We start from the raw sequence: 16,197 nt of genomic DNA on the forward strand, positions 1-16,197 counted from the left end.
AGAGGGTAACGAGGGAATTTGCAACCACAGCTGAACCTGATCTGACATGACAAGACAAAGGAGAAGCAAAACTCAGTATACTGAACACAGGACAAGCACTATCAAGAAAAAAACAGGAAGCACGACAAATGCATAGATGCAGACAAGACTCGTAAGTTTAACACTGTGACTGGGGGAAAAGGGAATATAGTCACATACTCTAAACACATCGAAAGAATAACTAAGAACCCAAGAGCTACAAACTAACCGAAAATGCCTTGGAGCCATACCACCCTGAGCACGCCCGATGTTGTCTGATCTCAGAAGCTAAGTGAGGTTGGGCTTGGTTAGTACTTGGATGTGAGACCACCTGAGAATACCAGGTGCTGTAAGCTTGGGGTGGCTGTAGCTCAGGAGGTAGAGCAGATCACCTACTATTGAATCCGGTTCTTTACTGAATTCTTTTGCCAACAGAGAAAGACTGGACTCAGAGCGGTCAAAGCTTTGTAAAGCGCTTTGGGGTCCTTAGGGACTAGTAAAGCGCTATACAAATATAGGCCATTTACCATTTAGTGTGTGTGTCAAGATATGACCCTGTGAAGACTCCCCACACCTACTGGCGCCAGGGAGTCCAGCAGTTCACTTAGACAAAAGGCTTTTATACTCAAACAGATATACGTGTGTTTGCTACACCATATATCAGAAAGAGAAGATACAATCTCTCTCATGACCCTAGGACAGGGGTGGGCAATCTCAGTCCACGAGGGCCGGTGTCCCTGCAGGTTTTAGATCTCACCTTGGGTCAACACACCTGAATCACATGATTAGTTCGTTACCAGGCCTCTGGAGAACTTCAGGACATGTTGAGGAGCTAATTTAGCCATTTAAGTCAGCTGTGTTGGTTCGAGGACATCTAAAACCTGCAGGGACACCGGCCCTCGTGGACTGAGATTGCCCACCTAGGAGGTGTATGATCTATGCCAGAACACCCTGAAAGAGGAGTGAATGTACTCCCCTCTTCACGGTACACAGGGTTGTTGCAGACCTCCTAAGATGAGACATTCTTTCAATCTACAAACAATTATATACTTCTAAGTAGGGATGGGTATTGATAAGATTTTCACGATTCCGATTCCATTTTCGATTCTGTATAACGATTCGATTCTTTATCGATTCTCTTATCAATTCTTATTTTTTTAAAAAGAGAACACTAAGGTCGATTAGCTTAGAACTTTGTTTTGTATCTTCTCTTTGAACAAGATAGAAATTTATCCCAACAGTGAGATCTTAAGAGATCCACAGCCTACGGCTCTTCAATGGGGTGTCACAGGGTCCCCAGAAAAAAAATTGTAAATGTAAAATAATAAAATAAATATTCTTCTGTAGCAATAACAAAGTATAACATAAATTATTCTGTAGCAGGTACACAAGAATATCCAGTAATGTCCCTGCCTACAATTAAAAATTCACTTACCGAAAATCGCAGGCATCTGCTGTGGCAAATGGGTGCAAGCCTTTGACCACAAACTTAGTCACTGCTCGGTGACATTCGTCTATCCTGGCCTGAAAGGAGACGCTACCGGTAGACTGCAGCGAGAACTGCCAGCCAGACTCTCTCTCTCTCTCTCTCTCTCATCATGGTCACCTAAATGCAGCGCACAGTAATGGCAGGTTTTGTAATAAGGCAGATCGCTCTAACATAATATGCACTGTTAGCTGATTATTTACCTGCCGCATTAACGGGAGAGCATGTGCAAACGTTACCGCTGCTGCTGGGTTGAGATTCACGAGTCCGGAGCGGAATTAAAAACACGACATTGATTTAAGTTCATCGCGTGTTTTGTGAGCAAATGCTTTTGCATATTCGTAGATATTCCCTTAAATGAAATATCTACTCTGCAAGTATTGCAAGTTGCCCCGTTGTCATCCGTTCTTGTAAAATATAACCAAAGTTTTGAGCGTTTGAGCCGCTTAGGCGCCGTGTTTCCTGCCAGGTAAATGATGCTCCACAACGTGGTGACGTCTTTCGGGGCGACTGGAATCGATAAGGGAATCGTTTGCAAAAATGGCAAACAATTCCAAGGAATTGAAACAGTGGGAACCGGTTCTCAACAAGAACTGGGTTTTGATACCCATCCCTACTTCTAAGCATATATGAGTATATATTTCTAAGCATAAATGATAATGCAACAATATAAACCTAACAATAAGTAATACCCAAATTGTTGTTTTGCTCAAGGAAAGTCAGAGCATTCAAAATACATGTAAATTATTTTTATCGTATTGATGTCTGTCAGAGTTATATTGTTGGATTGTCTTTTATGCTTAGAAACATATATATGCTTAGAGGAATATAATCCATTGCATATTGATAGGATGTCTGATCCTTAGTAGGTCTTTAAGACTGTGTGCATTCCAGAGCACTCTGCCATACACACACATCCAAAGGTCATGAGAGAGGTCGTACCTTCTCTCTCTGATTTATACTTGGGAGGACACCTACTCCATATCTGTTTAAGTATAAGAGCCTTTTGTTTAGGTGGACCGCTGGGCTCCTAGCACCAGCTTTGGGGAGTCGTTCGCAGGGTCATATTTTGACACACACAGACCGTACTCTTTGCTCACATGTATGGTAAATGGTAAATGGCCTGTATTTATATAGCGCTTTCTAGTCCCTAAGGACCCCAAAGCGCTTTACATATCCAGTCATTCACCCATTCACACACACATTCACACACTGGTGATGGCAAGCTACGTTGTAGCCACAGCCACCCTGGGGCGCACTGACAGAGGCGAGGCTGCCGGACACTGGCGCCACCGGGCCCTCTGACCACCACCAGTAGGCAACAGGTGAAGCGTCTTGCCCAAGGACACAACGACCGAGCCGGGGATCGAACCGGCAACCTTCCGATTACAAGGCGAACTCCCAACTCTTGAGCCACGATCGCCCAATGTATGTACATGCCTCACACATGTATGCCTGTGTGAGGCATCATATGTTAATGCATCTATGCATATTTATGTATCCACAATAAAGAGCAGTGCTACGGGGGAGCTGACTGAGAGTGACTGCGGTTCGAGTGGCAGGAACAGCGCTTGTTTTGGTTATCTCCCTCGTGCACGAGATCACACAATCCATCTTGTTTTCTTTACATTGATAGTATACCAAAAAAAATAATCTTCTGAAAGTCAAATCGTACGGTTACATTGTAACCTTGATTCTCTGAGTGAGAGAATAGCTCTCCACTCTGTTACATATTCTATATGTACGACGCCCCCCCGGACGTGGCATGTGGATACTTCTTTAAGACAGTCCGGCTAGTCCTGTCATGATAGGCTGTATGGCAGGCAGGCAGGAATGGTGGACCCAAAGTGCAGGACTCTCGAAGACTGGACTTAAACTCAAAATGCAGCTTTTATTGCTGGAAAAACTCTTGATAAATTAAACTCAGAAAAACACAAAACAAAGCTCTGAACATAGGTACTAAGGACTGAATTGAAACTGAACTAAACAGGAGCATGAGACAAAAGACATGCATGTAGAGGGTACCACACAATAAAGGGCAAAGGAAAGCACAGGGCTAAAATACACAGTGGAGTAATCAGGGAATTAGAGACAGGAGGGAAACACACCTGGGAGAAATTAGACCTAAGGAGACACGGAGTTGACACCGAGAGACAGACTGAAAGAATATAACGCACGAAACACAGGGAAGACAGTGACTGAAACTAGAAACCAGAACAACAAATAACATCAAGAGAACAAAACTAAGAATAACCAATAATCAGGAAATAGAATTTAAACACAAAACACTGGGTAACACCCAGGGCCATGACAAGTCCGGCCACACCCCACAGCATACGTATAGAAAAGCTGTGCGAACGTGACAACGGTGATGGTTTGACCGGAATGCGTCTCCAGGGGCCTGAAGGTGGAGAGATAGTCTCTCACTCAAAGAACCAAGGTTACAATGTAACCGTACGTTCTCTACACTCCGTTACATATTCCATATGTGCGGGGTAACTCTTTAAGACACCCCACGAGGAGATGGTGCAACCAAACCTAGAGTGAATGTACCAACTTGTACAAAAAAAAACAGCACCCCGGTCATGGCCTCGCCAGACACAAGGCTGAGCCGGGTGGCGATGGCATCAGTCTGCCAGAAGCAAGACTGGTCAGAGCGAGTCCCGCAAGACGCAGGGACCGCAACTGAGCACTGCTCAAGGTGAGCCCGCAAGTCAGTAGGCCAGGAACTGTAGCTCACTGAGCTACCAATCAGGGTCCCCCACTGGCCGTGTAAACCCGCGACATGTGGGCATTACACCAGGCAGAGAGTCGGCGCTGTAGACTGGAGAACTCTCACTTGCTGGCTGACAGATCAGACACAGCGAAGTCCGATTGGCGTGTAACCAGTGAACCGCCGGCAATACGCCAGAAAACACAGCCTAGCAGGCCAAGCTAGGGATGTGATGTGCCCAGTCCCAGAGCCAAAAGCCGCCCCATGCTGTCCACAGACAGGGGAGGGAGCGTCAGCTGAGCCTGCTGAAGTGGACGGCTGCGCTAGGGACACCCTGAAGGTCCACCACTAGCAGCGAGGAGTTGCTACGCGCTGTCCATAGACAGGGGAGTAGCAACAGTGACACTGGAAATAACCAGAAAGCCCAACCCAGTGAGCTACCAAGTGGGTTCACTATGGCCGCAGAAACCCGACATGCTGGCAATACCCCAGACAGGGAGCCACTGCTGCAGGCTCGAGAACTCACTAGCCGGCTGACATATCAGACACAGCGAGATCCAACTGGTGAGTAAACTGGCGAACCGCGGGCAATACGCCAGGGGAATACAGCCTGCAGCAGCACAGCCACTGAAAGTGAAGGGCCAACTGGCCCTTCTCTACTTGTCAGATACACAGGAATTTACCAGTAATTGAATCTTTTACTCTGTGTAATAGACATGAAATTAAATAGAATTAAAAACCAAATGAAAACACGTACAGTTTTGCTATTTGAACTATAATATACAATTTGATAATGATACTGAACAAAACTGAGATTTGGGCTTTAGATTGCCAGTAACTATTCTACAAAAATATCAACCGAAAGATTCTTTTTTTTTTCTTTTTTGTGACAGCTATTTTTTCAGTCATAAACTGGGTTAGCAAGAAAAAAATCTTTTGCAATAACGTCTTTATAATTAAACATTGAAACGCAGCTATTACTATTATTACTGACACCACAGCCTTTAGTGATTCGCAATGTTTTTAATATAAAATAAACCTCAAAACAGTCCAATTAAAATAGAGCATAATAATGCTGTTCATGCAATTAACATAACAGCCTCCTAAAACACTAAACTAATGCCAGGTGAGTTTCATTTAAAACCTAGATTTGAGCTGGTATATAGAAATGTGAATGTGTGACTTAAGACAGAAAAATAAAAAGAGCAATTTTCTATTGTTATACCTCTGAGCTCTGAAAGTGGGTGCAGAAGAGACACTTCATCTATCATCTGTCTTATTCTGGCCTTTGTTTCCTGCATCGCTATTTCAATTTTCACTCTCAGAAGTCCTCCAAAAATGAAAAAGGCTCAAATGCATTATCATCATATGTTACATGATCCGGTGGAAAGTTAAACCCTTTGCCACAAATATTCTGTCTATTCTAATAACAAGAAAACTTCAAAATAAAGTGGAGCTGTTAAAATCTTCCCACTTAATACATTCATGTACATTTTTTAGTCTCAGTCACTGTCTTATCTGATACGTTGTTTTATGCATGAACTTAAGAAGAAAGGATTTTTCTAGATTTATATTACTTTACACATTTTAAAAGGAAACACATAGGCACTTCTTGGGTTACTGGTAGTTGTGTGTGAGCTAGGTGGTGGTGCTACGTGTTTCACTGCTTGTCTTAGTAACTGAGGTTTTAGCCTTTCTCAGTGACATCATAAACCACAGGAAGATGAAGAAACCTGCATGGAACAAGCAAGAGAGAGAGAGATAAGCAAATGTTTAGACTTTGTACAGGAGATGCAAAGAGGATGCACATTTGAAAATAAAAGCAGTAAATCAAAGCTCAGTCAGGATCTGCAGGATGGAGAGGTGATTAGAGTAGGGATGGGTATTGATAAAATTTTCACGATTCCGATTCCATTTTCGATTCTATATAACGATTCGATTCTTTATCGATTCTTATTTTTTTAAAAAGAAAACACTAAGGTCGATTAGCTTAGAACTTCGAAATTTCTATCTTGTTCAAAGAGAAGATATAAAACAGAGTAACATGGCCTTACAAACCCAACAGCGAGATCTTAAGAGATCCACAGCCTACGGCTCTTCAATGGGGTGTCACAGGGTCCCCAGGAAAAAAAACTGTAAATGTAAAATAATAAAATAAATATTCTTCTGTAGCAATAACAAAGTATAACATAAATTATTCTGTAGCAATTACACAAGAATATCCAGTAATGTCCTTGCCTACAATTAAGCACATTCACTTACCGAAAATCGGGGGCATCTGCTGTGGCAAATGGGTGCAAGCCTTTGACCACAAACTTAATCACTGCTCAGTGAAATTCGTCTATCCTGGCCTGAAAGGAGACGCTAACGGTAGACTGCAGCGAGAACTGCCAGCATCTGAGCCAGCCAGACTCTGTCTGTCTCTCTCATCATGGTCACCTAAATGCACAGTAATGGCAGGTTTTGTAATAAGGCAGATCACGCTAACATAATATGCACCGTTAGTTGATTATTTACCTGCCGCATTAACGGGAGAGCACGTGCAAACATTACCGCTGCTGCTGGGTTGAGATTCACGAGTCCGGAGCGGAATTAAAAACACGACATTGATTTAAGGTTATCGCCTGTTTTGTGAGCAAATGCTTTTGCATATTCGTAGTGTTTCCTCCCTTAAATGAAATATCTACTTTGCAAGTATTGCAAGTTGCCCCGTTGTCATCCGTTCTAGTAAAATATAACCAAAGTTTTGAGCGTTTGAGCCGCTTAAGCGCCATGTTTCCTGCCAGGTAAATGACGCTCCGCAACGTGGTGACGTCTTTCGGGGCGACTGGAATCGATAAGGGAATCGTTTGCAAAAATGGCAAACAATTCCAAGGAATTGAAACAGTGGGAACCGGTTCTCAACAAGAACCGGGTTTCGATACCCATCCCTACATTAGAGGAATGGAGATAGCTGAGGAGAACAAAACATGGCTGAGAAAAGAATCATAACAGACAAGAAAGGAAGAAGAACTCATGACAACAAACAAACAAATAACACAAAAACATGAATGAAATAAATACAAGGTGCTCGACACACAAGGAAGGGTACACAGAGGGTGATAGAAACTAACAAGAGGCTAAAAAAACTAAAGAAGGAAAGCACTCAGGACTGTAACCAGGAACAGAACTATATAGTAAAACTAGTAGGGTTCAAAATACAGGATTACCATAAAAGACACATCCACTTTAATAACATTGCTCCTCATTATTGACACAATTTTAACTTTTCATTTAATATTTTACACATATGCTAATATTAAACAATCTTTAATCACAAAGACAGTTGCCTCGAAGTGCTTTATATTATAAGGCAAAGACCCTAACATACTGTAATAGAAAGAAAACAGAGAAACCTCCAACAATCCTATGACCCCTATGACCAAGCACTTTAGCAACAATGGGAAGGGAAAACTCCCTTTTAAGAGGGAGAAACCTCTAAAGTAGAAGTTGATTAATATTATGAATGAGAAATGTAGTTTGAGTAGTGAAAATGACTGTTCTAATATCTAATGTATGAAGATAAGAACTGTGTCACCAACTCGTCATTCACATAATCCTGAATCAAAAATATAGTATTAAATGTCATAACCTGAGTGAGAGACAGAGGTAATTAATTGTGAATGACCTGCCCACCTGCATAGCTTTCATGTCCCAAGAGGCAGCAACTTTGGCAATCAAACCATTACAGTATATCACATAATCCTGGTCGGTAGAATAGCACTAATATGAGCCCAGAACTGAGCCTAACACATAAAACAGTTATACGGACCTTGAAATGAGTTCAGGATGCAGAAGAGGTAGAGGCCAGCAGTGGTCAGGTAGCCAAAAGAGAAGAAGACCAGGCCCCAGGTAATGCCGAGCAGAGTCATGACTCCCAGCAGGGTACAAATGTCTTTCTTGGCTCTGTCACGGTTACTCTGCCCAAACTGATTTGCCAAATATACAATGACAGAGGAGATTATATACTAATCAAGGTATGAGTTGTTTTTCCTTTTTAAATAAATGTCTACAAAATATAATGCATTGCTCCAAATAATTAGAGGAACAACATAACAGCAACAATGGCAAAAGAACATCTCATTGGGAAAAAAATCAATGCTGATATGGACTGGTTAATGTGTTAGAAGCGGAAGGATGCCATGCTGTTTGAATAAAAATAATATTATCAACTTACACAGGTCTGAATTCACAGTGAGCCCAAACAATAAACGGAAAAATGATGCAACGGGCTGATTCGTTTTGCTGAAACTTCATTTCAGCCCCTCAAAATGGTTCTTAGTAGTTTCTAGGCTCCCATGTGCTTATATGTATGTCTGGCAACATGCACATGCTCCTAATGAGACGATGGATGGTGTCTTTGGGGAAATCCTCCCAGATCACCAGGGAATCACTGAACTCTTGGACAGTTGAGCTGCCAACTGGCAGCATCAGATGGACCCAAACATAATGTCCCAGAGGTGTTCTGTTGAATTTAGGTCAGATGTGTGTGTGGGGGCCAGTGAATATTATCAGTTCCTTCATCCAACAGTAACTGTTTGCACACTCTCACCACATGAGGCCAAAATTGTCATGTGCCAGGAGGAACCAAGGGCCCAATGCTCCAGTTTAGGGTCTGTCAATGGGGCCAAGGATTTCAGTTTTATATATATATATATATATATATATATATATATATATATATATATATATATATATATATATATATATATATATATATATATATATATATATATATATATATATACACCCAGCACGCCCCTGTGGGCGGTCAATCCTTCAAGCTCGGGTCCTCTACCAGAGGCCTGGGAGCTTGAGGGCAGTATCTTAGCTGTTCCCAGGACTGCGCTCTTCTGGACAGAGATCTCCGATGTTGTTCCCGGGATCTGCTGGAGCCACTCGCCTAGCTTGGGAGTCACCGCATCTAGTGCTCCGATTACCACGGGACCACCGTTACCTTCACCCTCCACATCCTCTCGAGCTCTTCTCTGAGCCCTTGGTATTTCTCCAGCTTCTCGTGTTCCTTCTTCCTGATATTGCTGTCATTCGGAACCGCTACATCTATCACTACAGCTGTCTTCTTCTGTTTGTCTACCACCACTATGTCCGGTTGGTTAGCCACCACCATTTTGTCCGTCTGCATCTGGAAGTCCCACAGGATCTTAGCTCGGTCATTCTCCATCACCCTTGGGGCATCTCCCATTTTGACCTCGGGACTTCCAGGTTATACTCGGCACAGATGTTCCTGTACACTATGCCGGCCACTTGGTTATGGCGTTCCATGTATGCCTTGCCTGCTAGCATCTTGCACCCTGCTGTTATGTGCTGGATTGTCTCTGGGGCATCTTTACACAGCCTGCACCTGGGGTCTTGCCTGGTGTGATAGACCCCAGCCTCTATGGATCTTATACTCAGAGCTTGTTCTTGTGCTGCCATGATTAGTGCCTCTGTGCTGTCTTTCAGTCCAGCTTTGTCCAGCCGCTGGTAGGATTTCTGGATATCAGCCACCTCCTCTATCTGCCGGTGGTACATACCGTGCAGGGGCCTGTCCTTCCATGATGGTTCCTCGCCTTCCTCCTCTTTCTTGGGTTTCTGCTGCCTGAGGTATTCACTGAGCACGCTGTCAGTTGGGACCATCTTCGTGATGTATTCGTGGATGTTTCTTGTCTCATCCTGGACTGTGGTGCTGACACTCACCAGTCCCCGGCGCCCTTCCTTCCGCTTAGCGTACAACCTCAGGGTGCTGGACTTGGGGTGAAACCCTCCATGCATGGTAAGGAGCTTTCTTGTCTTTATGTCAGTGGCTTCTATCTCCTCCTTTGGCCAGCCTATTACCCCAGCAGGGTACCTGATCACGGGCAGGGCGAGGTGTTGATGGCCCGGATCTTGTTCTTACCGTTCAGCTGACTCCTCAGGACTTGCCTGACCCTCTGCAGGTACTTGGTGGTTGCAGCTTTCCTAGCGGCCTCTTCATGGTTCCCATTCGCCTGTGGGATCCCCAGGTACTTGTAACTGTCCTCTATGTCTGCAATGTTGCCTTCTGGTAGTTCAATCCCCTCAGTTCTGACTACCTTCCCTCTCTTTGTTACCATCCGACTACACTTCTCCAGTCCGAATGACATTCCAATGTCATTGCTGTATAGCCTGGTAGTGTGGATCAGTGAATCGATGTCTCGCTCACTCTTGGCATACAGCTTGATGTCATCCATGTACAGGAGGTGGCTGACAACCGCTCCGTTCCGTAGTCGGTATCCGTAGCCAGTCTTGTTAATGATCTCACTGAGGGTGTTCAGGCCTATGCAGAACAGCAGTGGGGACAGAGCATCTCCTTGGTAGATCCCGCACTTGATGGTGACTTGTGCTATGGGCTTGGAGTTGGCCTCTAGTGTTGTACGCCACATCCCCATTGAGTTCCTGATGAAGGCTCTCAGGGTCCTGTTGATCTTGTACAATTCTAGGCATTCCAGTATCCAGCTGTGGGCATTGAGTCATAGGCCTTCTTATAATCAATCCAGGCTGTGCACAGGTTGGTCAGTCTGGTCTTGCAGTCTCGGCTGACTGTTCTGTCTACCAGTAGCTGGTATTCTTGCCAATCCCTTTCTGTGCCCCGCTCATGTATTGACCCATGTGCCTGTTCATCTTAGCCGATATGATGCCTGACAGGAGCTTCCATGTAGTACTGAGGCAGGTTATTGGTCGGTAGTTGGATGGGACCGGTCCCTTCTTGGGGTCCTTGGGGATCAGGACCGTCCGACCTTCGGTTAGCCATTCCGGGTGTCTCTCGTTAACTAGCAGCTGGTTCATTTGTGCTGCCAGACGCTCGTGGAGTGCAGTCAGCTTCTTCAGCCAGTAGGCGTGAACCTGGTGCTGTCCAACTCTTCATACTGGAGACCCTTTCTTGGATGTCTGCCACTGTGATGGTTACTTCCTGTTCAGGGAGGTCGCTGTGGTCTGCCCTCAGATCCACTAGCCACTGAGCATTGCCGTTATGGTTGGTTGGTTTATTCTCCTGCCTTCTCTCTCTCTGGTGTACCTCCTCAAGCGGGTGGAGTCTTTGCTTGGCAGTTTCCAAGGCCTCAGGTATGGACAGCTTGCTGTATTTCTTATGCACCTTCTTTGTCGCGCCTTTCTGCAACTCCGTTAGTTGGCTAACCTCCCTCCGTGCTACTTTGATCTTGCCCTCTAGCCTCCTTCTCCAGGGAGGGTACTGCCCCTTGTGGCTGTTCAACTTGTAGCCAAGCATCTCACTGATCACTGCTGCCGTAGTGTAGATCAGCTTGTTAGTGTCGGTAATCGTGGTTGTAGGTATCGTCTAGCAGACCTTCTGAGGGTACTTCACGTAATCTTGGTAACCGGCTACGGGGGATCCAGGTTTCAAGCTTGATCCTATCTTTCAGGTCAGTTCCTCTCGCACTCAACGATCCTTCTCCTATCGCACTTGGGGCTATGTACCCAATCTCGGGTGGGGTGATGATATCTCCCCCTGACCTGGCGCCCTGACTCCTCCTTGCCGTAGCATTTATGTTGTACCTCGTCAATCTCTAGCTGTGAGAGCAGTCCTTCTTTCGAATGTTGGAACACTGAGCTACTAGTTGTTTCGCCCGTCATTGTGGATGTTGGGTATCGAAGAATCCATAGGTCCCTCATCCTATTCATGTAACCCCTTCCGCCAGGGTTACTTGCATAGTAGCATTCCAACAACGCCCTGTTTTCGCCTCTTGCCCACCGATGCCTTCTTGTTCCAGTAGCCCACTTGTCGTCAGGGTGCCCTGGTTCCTCAACACCTGACGCGGACCTTGTTGATCCGGGCGACGTCCGAGCCGGCATGCCTTCATATTTATCTGTCTCGCTCATGTCTGCGGTAGGCTCACTTTAGCATAGGGAGTCTAGCCTTAGGACCCTTACTGGATACAGACGCCCCAGGCAGGAATCGACACACACTATACCTAATGGCAGTCAGGGTTCCTGTTGTTAATTTCATTAATACAGACGTGGATAAAATTGTTGGTACCCTTCGGTCAATGAAAGAAAAACTCACAATGGTCACAGAAATAACTAATCTGCCAAAAGTAATAATCAATTTAAAAAAATATATATATATAAATCTTAAGCAATGAATGTCAGATATTGCTTTTCAACCATGCTTCAACTGAGTTATTTAAAAAATAAGTGGATGAAACAGGCCTGGACAAAAATGATGGTACCCACAACTTTATATTTTGTTCCACAACCTTTTGAGGCAATCACTGCAATCAAATGATTCCTGTAACTGTCAATGAGACTTCTGCACCTCTCAACAGGTATTTTGTCCCACTCCTCATGAGCAAACTGCTCCAGTTGTTTCTAGTTTGAAGGGCACCTTTTCTAGACTGCATGTTTCAGCTCCTTCCAAAGATGATCAATAGGCTTGAGGTCAGGGCTCATAGAAGGCCACTTTAAAATAGTCCAATGTTTCCCTCTTAGCCATCCTTGGGTGTTTCTAGCTGTGTGTTTTGTCCCGTTGTAAGACCTATGACCTGCGACTGAGACCAAGCTTTCTGACACTGGCCAGCACATTTCTCTCCAGAAGCCAAGCTTTGTGGCTTGTCAACATGTAGTTTGGCATATTCCAGACTGACTTTTTTATGATTTGTTTTCAACAATTGTGTCCTCCTTGGTTGTCTCCCATGTAGCCCACTTTGGCTCAAACGACGGATAGTGCGATCTGACACTGATGTTCCTTGAGCATGAAGTTCAGCTTGGTTCTCTTTAGAAGTCTTTCTGGGCTCTTTTGTTACCATTCGGATTATCCGTCTCTTTGACTTGTCATAAATTTTCCTCCTGCGGCCACGTCAAGGGAGGTTGGCTACAGTTGCATGGATCTTAAATTTCTGAATGACGTGCAACTGTAGTCACAGGAACATCTAGCTGCTTGGAGATGGTCTTATAGTCTTTACCTTTAACATGCTTGTCTATGATTTACTTTCTAATCTCCTGAGACAACTCTTTCCTTTGCTTCCTCTGGCCCATGTTGAGTGTGGTACACACCATGTCACCAAAAAACACAGTGACAACCTGGAGTCCTATATGTAGGCACACTGACTGATTACAAGATTGTAGACACCTGTGATGGTGATTAGTGGCCACACCTTGGATTAACATGTCCCTTTGGTCACATCATTTTTATTCTTTCCTAGGAGTACCATCATTTTTGTACAGGCCTGTTTCATGCATTTATATGTTAAAAACCTCAGTTGAAGCATGGTTGAAAAGCAATGTCTGGCTTTCATTGGTTAAGCGTTATAGATTTTTTTATTGATAATTACTTTTGGCAAATTAAAGTTATTTCTGTGACCATTGTGAGTTTTTCTTTCATTGACTGAAGGGTACCAACAATTTTGTCCACGTCTGTATCAAAGCAGCTGAAACTGATTAAGAACATTTAAGAACTTCCTTTCCTTCTTAAGTGATCAGATCAATATTTTCATAGAATTTACTTTGACTTAAACGCTAACAGACAGCCCATCCTACAGTCTAACCTTTAAAAGGAAGCTATGCACATTAAATAAAAATTAATAGTGGTGACGAGGGATAGTCTTCATTGTTGTTGTTAAATAGACTAATTTCTTGTTGCTTTTTGAGATTTCACAGAACATATTGACATAGAAAACGTCAATTTCAATAGCAACATAAAACTGCCCGTACCTCTGTGCTTTTGCGTAGAATCCAAACACGTCTGATTGTCGCTCCAAACATGAACATATTAAAGAGGAACACCAAGCTGAACAGTCCCACTGTAGTTCCCATCTTTACCTTGTCATTGATTATATAGCATCTAAAAGAAAGGGAGTTTAGGTGATCCATGTTTTAGTCTCTTACTCTGTGAAATTAAAAAGTACATTCTGTACTTCATAGAGATGTTACTGGAGATGATTTAGATACATGTGGTTAAATATACCAGAAACTTCTCAGTATTTTAATTTTGTCAAATTAGATGCTTGGTGAAACTGGGTTTGCTGCCTAACGTCTATGTTACGTTTATGACAAAGGACTACAGTGTGAACATGCCAAGATACAGAAAGTATGATGCATATTTATTTTATGAATAAATATGAATTACATTGCAGTTTTGTTGGAGTTGTCCAGAGGGACATGGCCATAAATGCCTCTGTCAATGATCACCACCACTGAAACAATGACTGCAGGAACACCTGAAACACAAGAACTGAACAGTTATACAATATAAAGCACCTTGAGGTGACTGTTGTTGTGATTTAGCTCTATATAAATAAAATTGAATTGAATTATTCAGATGATGATGATGATAAACAGCTTCTTGCTTAAATTATTCCACTCACCCCATCCCACCACACTGAGTTTGAGCAGATATCTCTTGATGTAGATGTTGAAGACTTTGACTAAGAGAAGGTAGAGGTGGAATCCCTCCAAAGCCATCCAGATAAAAGTGGCCAGCAGAGAGTAGTGAAGGGCAAGAGCCATGTATAAACAGAGCCCAGAGGAGGACACTGCTGCCACTGCTTGACTGGGCAGGAAGTGCAGGTTGAGGAGGATCAGTGCAATCACAAGGTTGATGTGGACCCTCATAGAAACATCTTCTCTGACTTTTCTGGCAAATACAGGAGTTGTGATTCATGGTAAGTGACAACTTTCAAGTAGATTATTTGGTCATATTTTGTTTGGAAAAAAATGGAAAATCCAGTAAGGAAGAAAGAAGGAAATAGAATAAAGAATAAAGACAATACAGATGAGAAACGATGGGATTAGAGAAAAAGATTAAAATAATGCAAAAAAGACAAAAAGGATAATTAATTGACAAAAAGTAAAGCGAGACTGATGAGAGCAAATGCTGAAGAAATGATGGGAGCAGGAGAGGAGGATGCTATTAGAAATAGGGAGGACTAAGTTTTGAAGGATGTCATCAATCAGAAAACAGATAATTACCTATTTGTGATGAAGAGCAAAACAGTGATGACCAGGGTAAAAAGAGAGAGACTGCAGCCAATCAGAGTGATGTATGTTAAAATCTCCTGGTCTTTAGGTGATGGGGAAGCAGTGACCTGTGGAGAAAATGCACTTTCACATTATTTTGCATCATCTCCATTGAGAGTTAAAATTCAAAACAAAAAGACACACAAAGTATAAAGAGCTGATGTAGATTAGAGAAAGATTACACAGATAAGATGGGGACAAATCAATGAAACAATGAACATTGGATGAGTACAGATGGCACTAACAGAGGAATAAAGATTACAGTCATGAGTTGTAAAGTGAGTATTTATAGCAGGAAAAGATGACTATGTGGAGATTTTTGTTTTGGCATCTAGTGGTAGTATCAGGAATGATACAGATCAAGGGCATCTTTCTATTTTGACAGAATATCATTTTAAGCATGCAGTAATGTCAATATCATGAAAGTCTTAAGTCACCCCTCATTTCTTTATATTTAGCTTCTAAGGATTCTTCTTATAATTTTATTTTAAACTAGTTTGTATCATTGTTACTAGTAGTTTGTTGCAAAAGCACAGCTTTTTTCCATTTCTTCAGTTCATCCTATGAAAAATGGCAAAAGTAACACAGGAATTAAAGGACTTAGGAACAGATTAAATTCAGTGAATGTCTTCCAGTGTTGGGCAAGTTACTTTGAAAAAGTAATTATAGTTACTAGTTACTTCTTCAAAAAAGTAACAGTTAGTAACTGAGTTACAGTTTGCCTTTAAAAACTATTTGCTTTGCCTTGTTTGGTATCATCCTTTTCAGCACAACCTAACGTGTCTGAATTTACAGTTGTGTTTTCATTTTGACATACTGTATTAACACAATTGATCTAAAATCAGACAAAAAACATAAAATCCGAGTAGAAAAAGTGATATTTTTACTGTAACAACCACAAACATGTTTAATGAATCATATTTCATAACTTTAAATGCAAATATAAATTGTC

The 16,197-nt window shown here is 42.8% G+C and overlaps 2 protein-coding genes and 1 pseudogene across 2 annotated transcripts; 1 reads left to right on the forward strand and 2 right to left on the reverse strand.

The window, feature by feature from the left end:
* The first annotated feature begins 255 nt into the window (after nucleotides 1–255).
* LOC116334374 lies at nucleotides 256–374 on the forward strand (annotated as a pseudogene).
* A 5,393-nt stretch (nucleotides 375–5,767) lies between these two features.
* Nucleotides 5,768–14,064, reverse strand: LOC116334372 (adhesion G-protein coupled receptor G1-like). Its single transcript, XM_039613540.1, has 3 exons — nucleotides 13,941–14,064; nucleotides 8,029–8,185; nucleotides 5,768–5,950 (listed from the first exon to the last, which is right to left on the reverse strand). The coding sequence occupies exons 1-3, from the start codon at nucleotides 14,040–14,042 to the stop codon at nucleotides 5,856–5,858; spliced, it is 354 nt and encodes a 117-aa protein (XP_039469474.1). The 5' UTR covers nucleotides 14,043–14,064; the 3' UTR covers nucleotides 5,768–5,855.
* Nucleotides 14,065–14,351: 287 nt separating this feature from the next.
* Nucleotides 14,352–15,283, reverse strand: LOC120441100 (adhesion G-protein coupled receptor G5-like). Its single transcript, XM_039614812.1, has 3 exons — nucleotides 15,198–15,283; nucleotides 14,594–14,862; nucleotides 14,352–14,446 (listed from the first exon to the last, which is right to left on the reverse strand). Exons 2-3 carry the CDS (start codon nucleotides 14,838–14,840, stop codon nucleotides 14,352–14,354), a joined length of 342 nt encoding a protein of 113 aa, XP_039470746.1. The 5' UTR covers nucleotides 14,841–14,862; nucleotides 15,198–15,283.
* Between the last annotated feature and the right edge of the window lie 914 nt (nucleotides 15,284–16,197).

This window comes from Oreochromis aureus, linkage group 1, assembly GCF_013358895.1.
Source record: "Oreochromis aureus strain Israel breed Guangdong linkage group 1, ZZ_aureus, whole genome shotgun sequence".
Lineage (NCBI taxonomy): Eukaryota > Metazoa > Chordata > Actinopteri > Cichliformes > Cichlidae > Oreochromis > Oreochromis aureus.

What these genes read in the sequence shown, in the direction of transcription:
- LOC116334372 (XM_039613540.1), bottom strand. Translation starts at nt 14,042, where the DNA reads ATGGGAACTACAGTGGGACTGTTCAGCTTGGTGTTCCTCTTTAATATG. An exon ending in TTCTACGCAAAAGCACAGAG is followed by an intron (nt 8,186 to 13,940) that starts GTACGGGCAGTT and finishes TTGGCAAATCAG; the next exon opens with TTTGGGCAGAGTAACCGTGA. An exon ending in CATCCTGAACTCATTTCAAG is followed by an intron (nt 5,951 to 8,028) that starts GTCCGTATAACT and finishes TGTTCCATGCAG; the next exon opens with GTTTCTTCATCTTCCTGTGG.
- LOC120441100 (XM_039614812.1), bottom strand. Translation starts at nt 14,840, where the DNA reads ATGAGGGTCCACATCAACCTTGTGATTGCACTGATCCTCCTCAACCTG. An exon ending in ACTCAGTGTGGTGGGATGGG is followed by an intron (nt 14,447 to 14,593) that starts GTGAGTGGAATA and finishes CTTGTGTTTCAG; the next exon opens with GTGTTCCTGCAGTCATTGTT.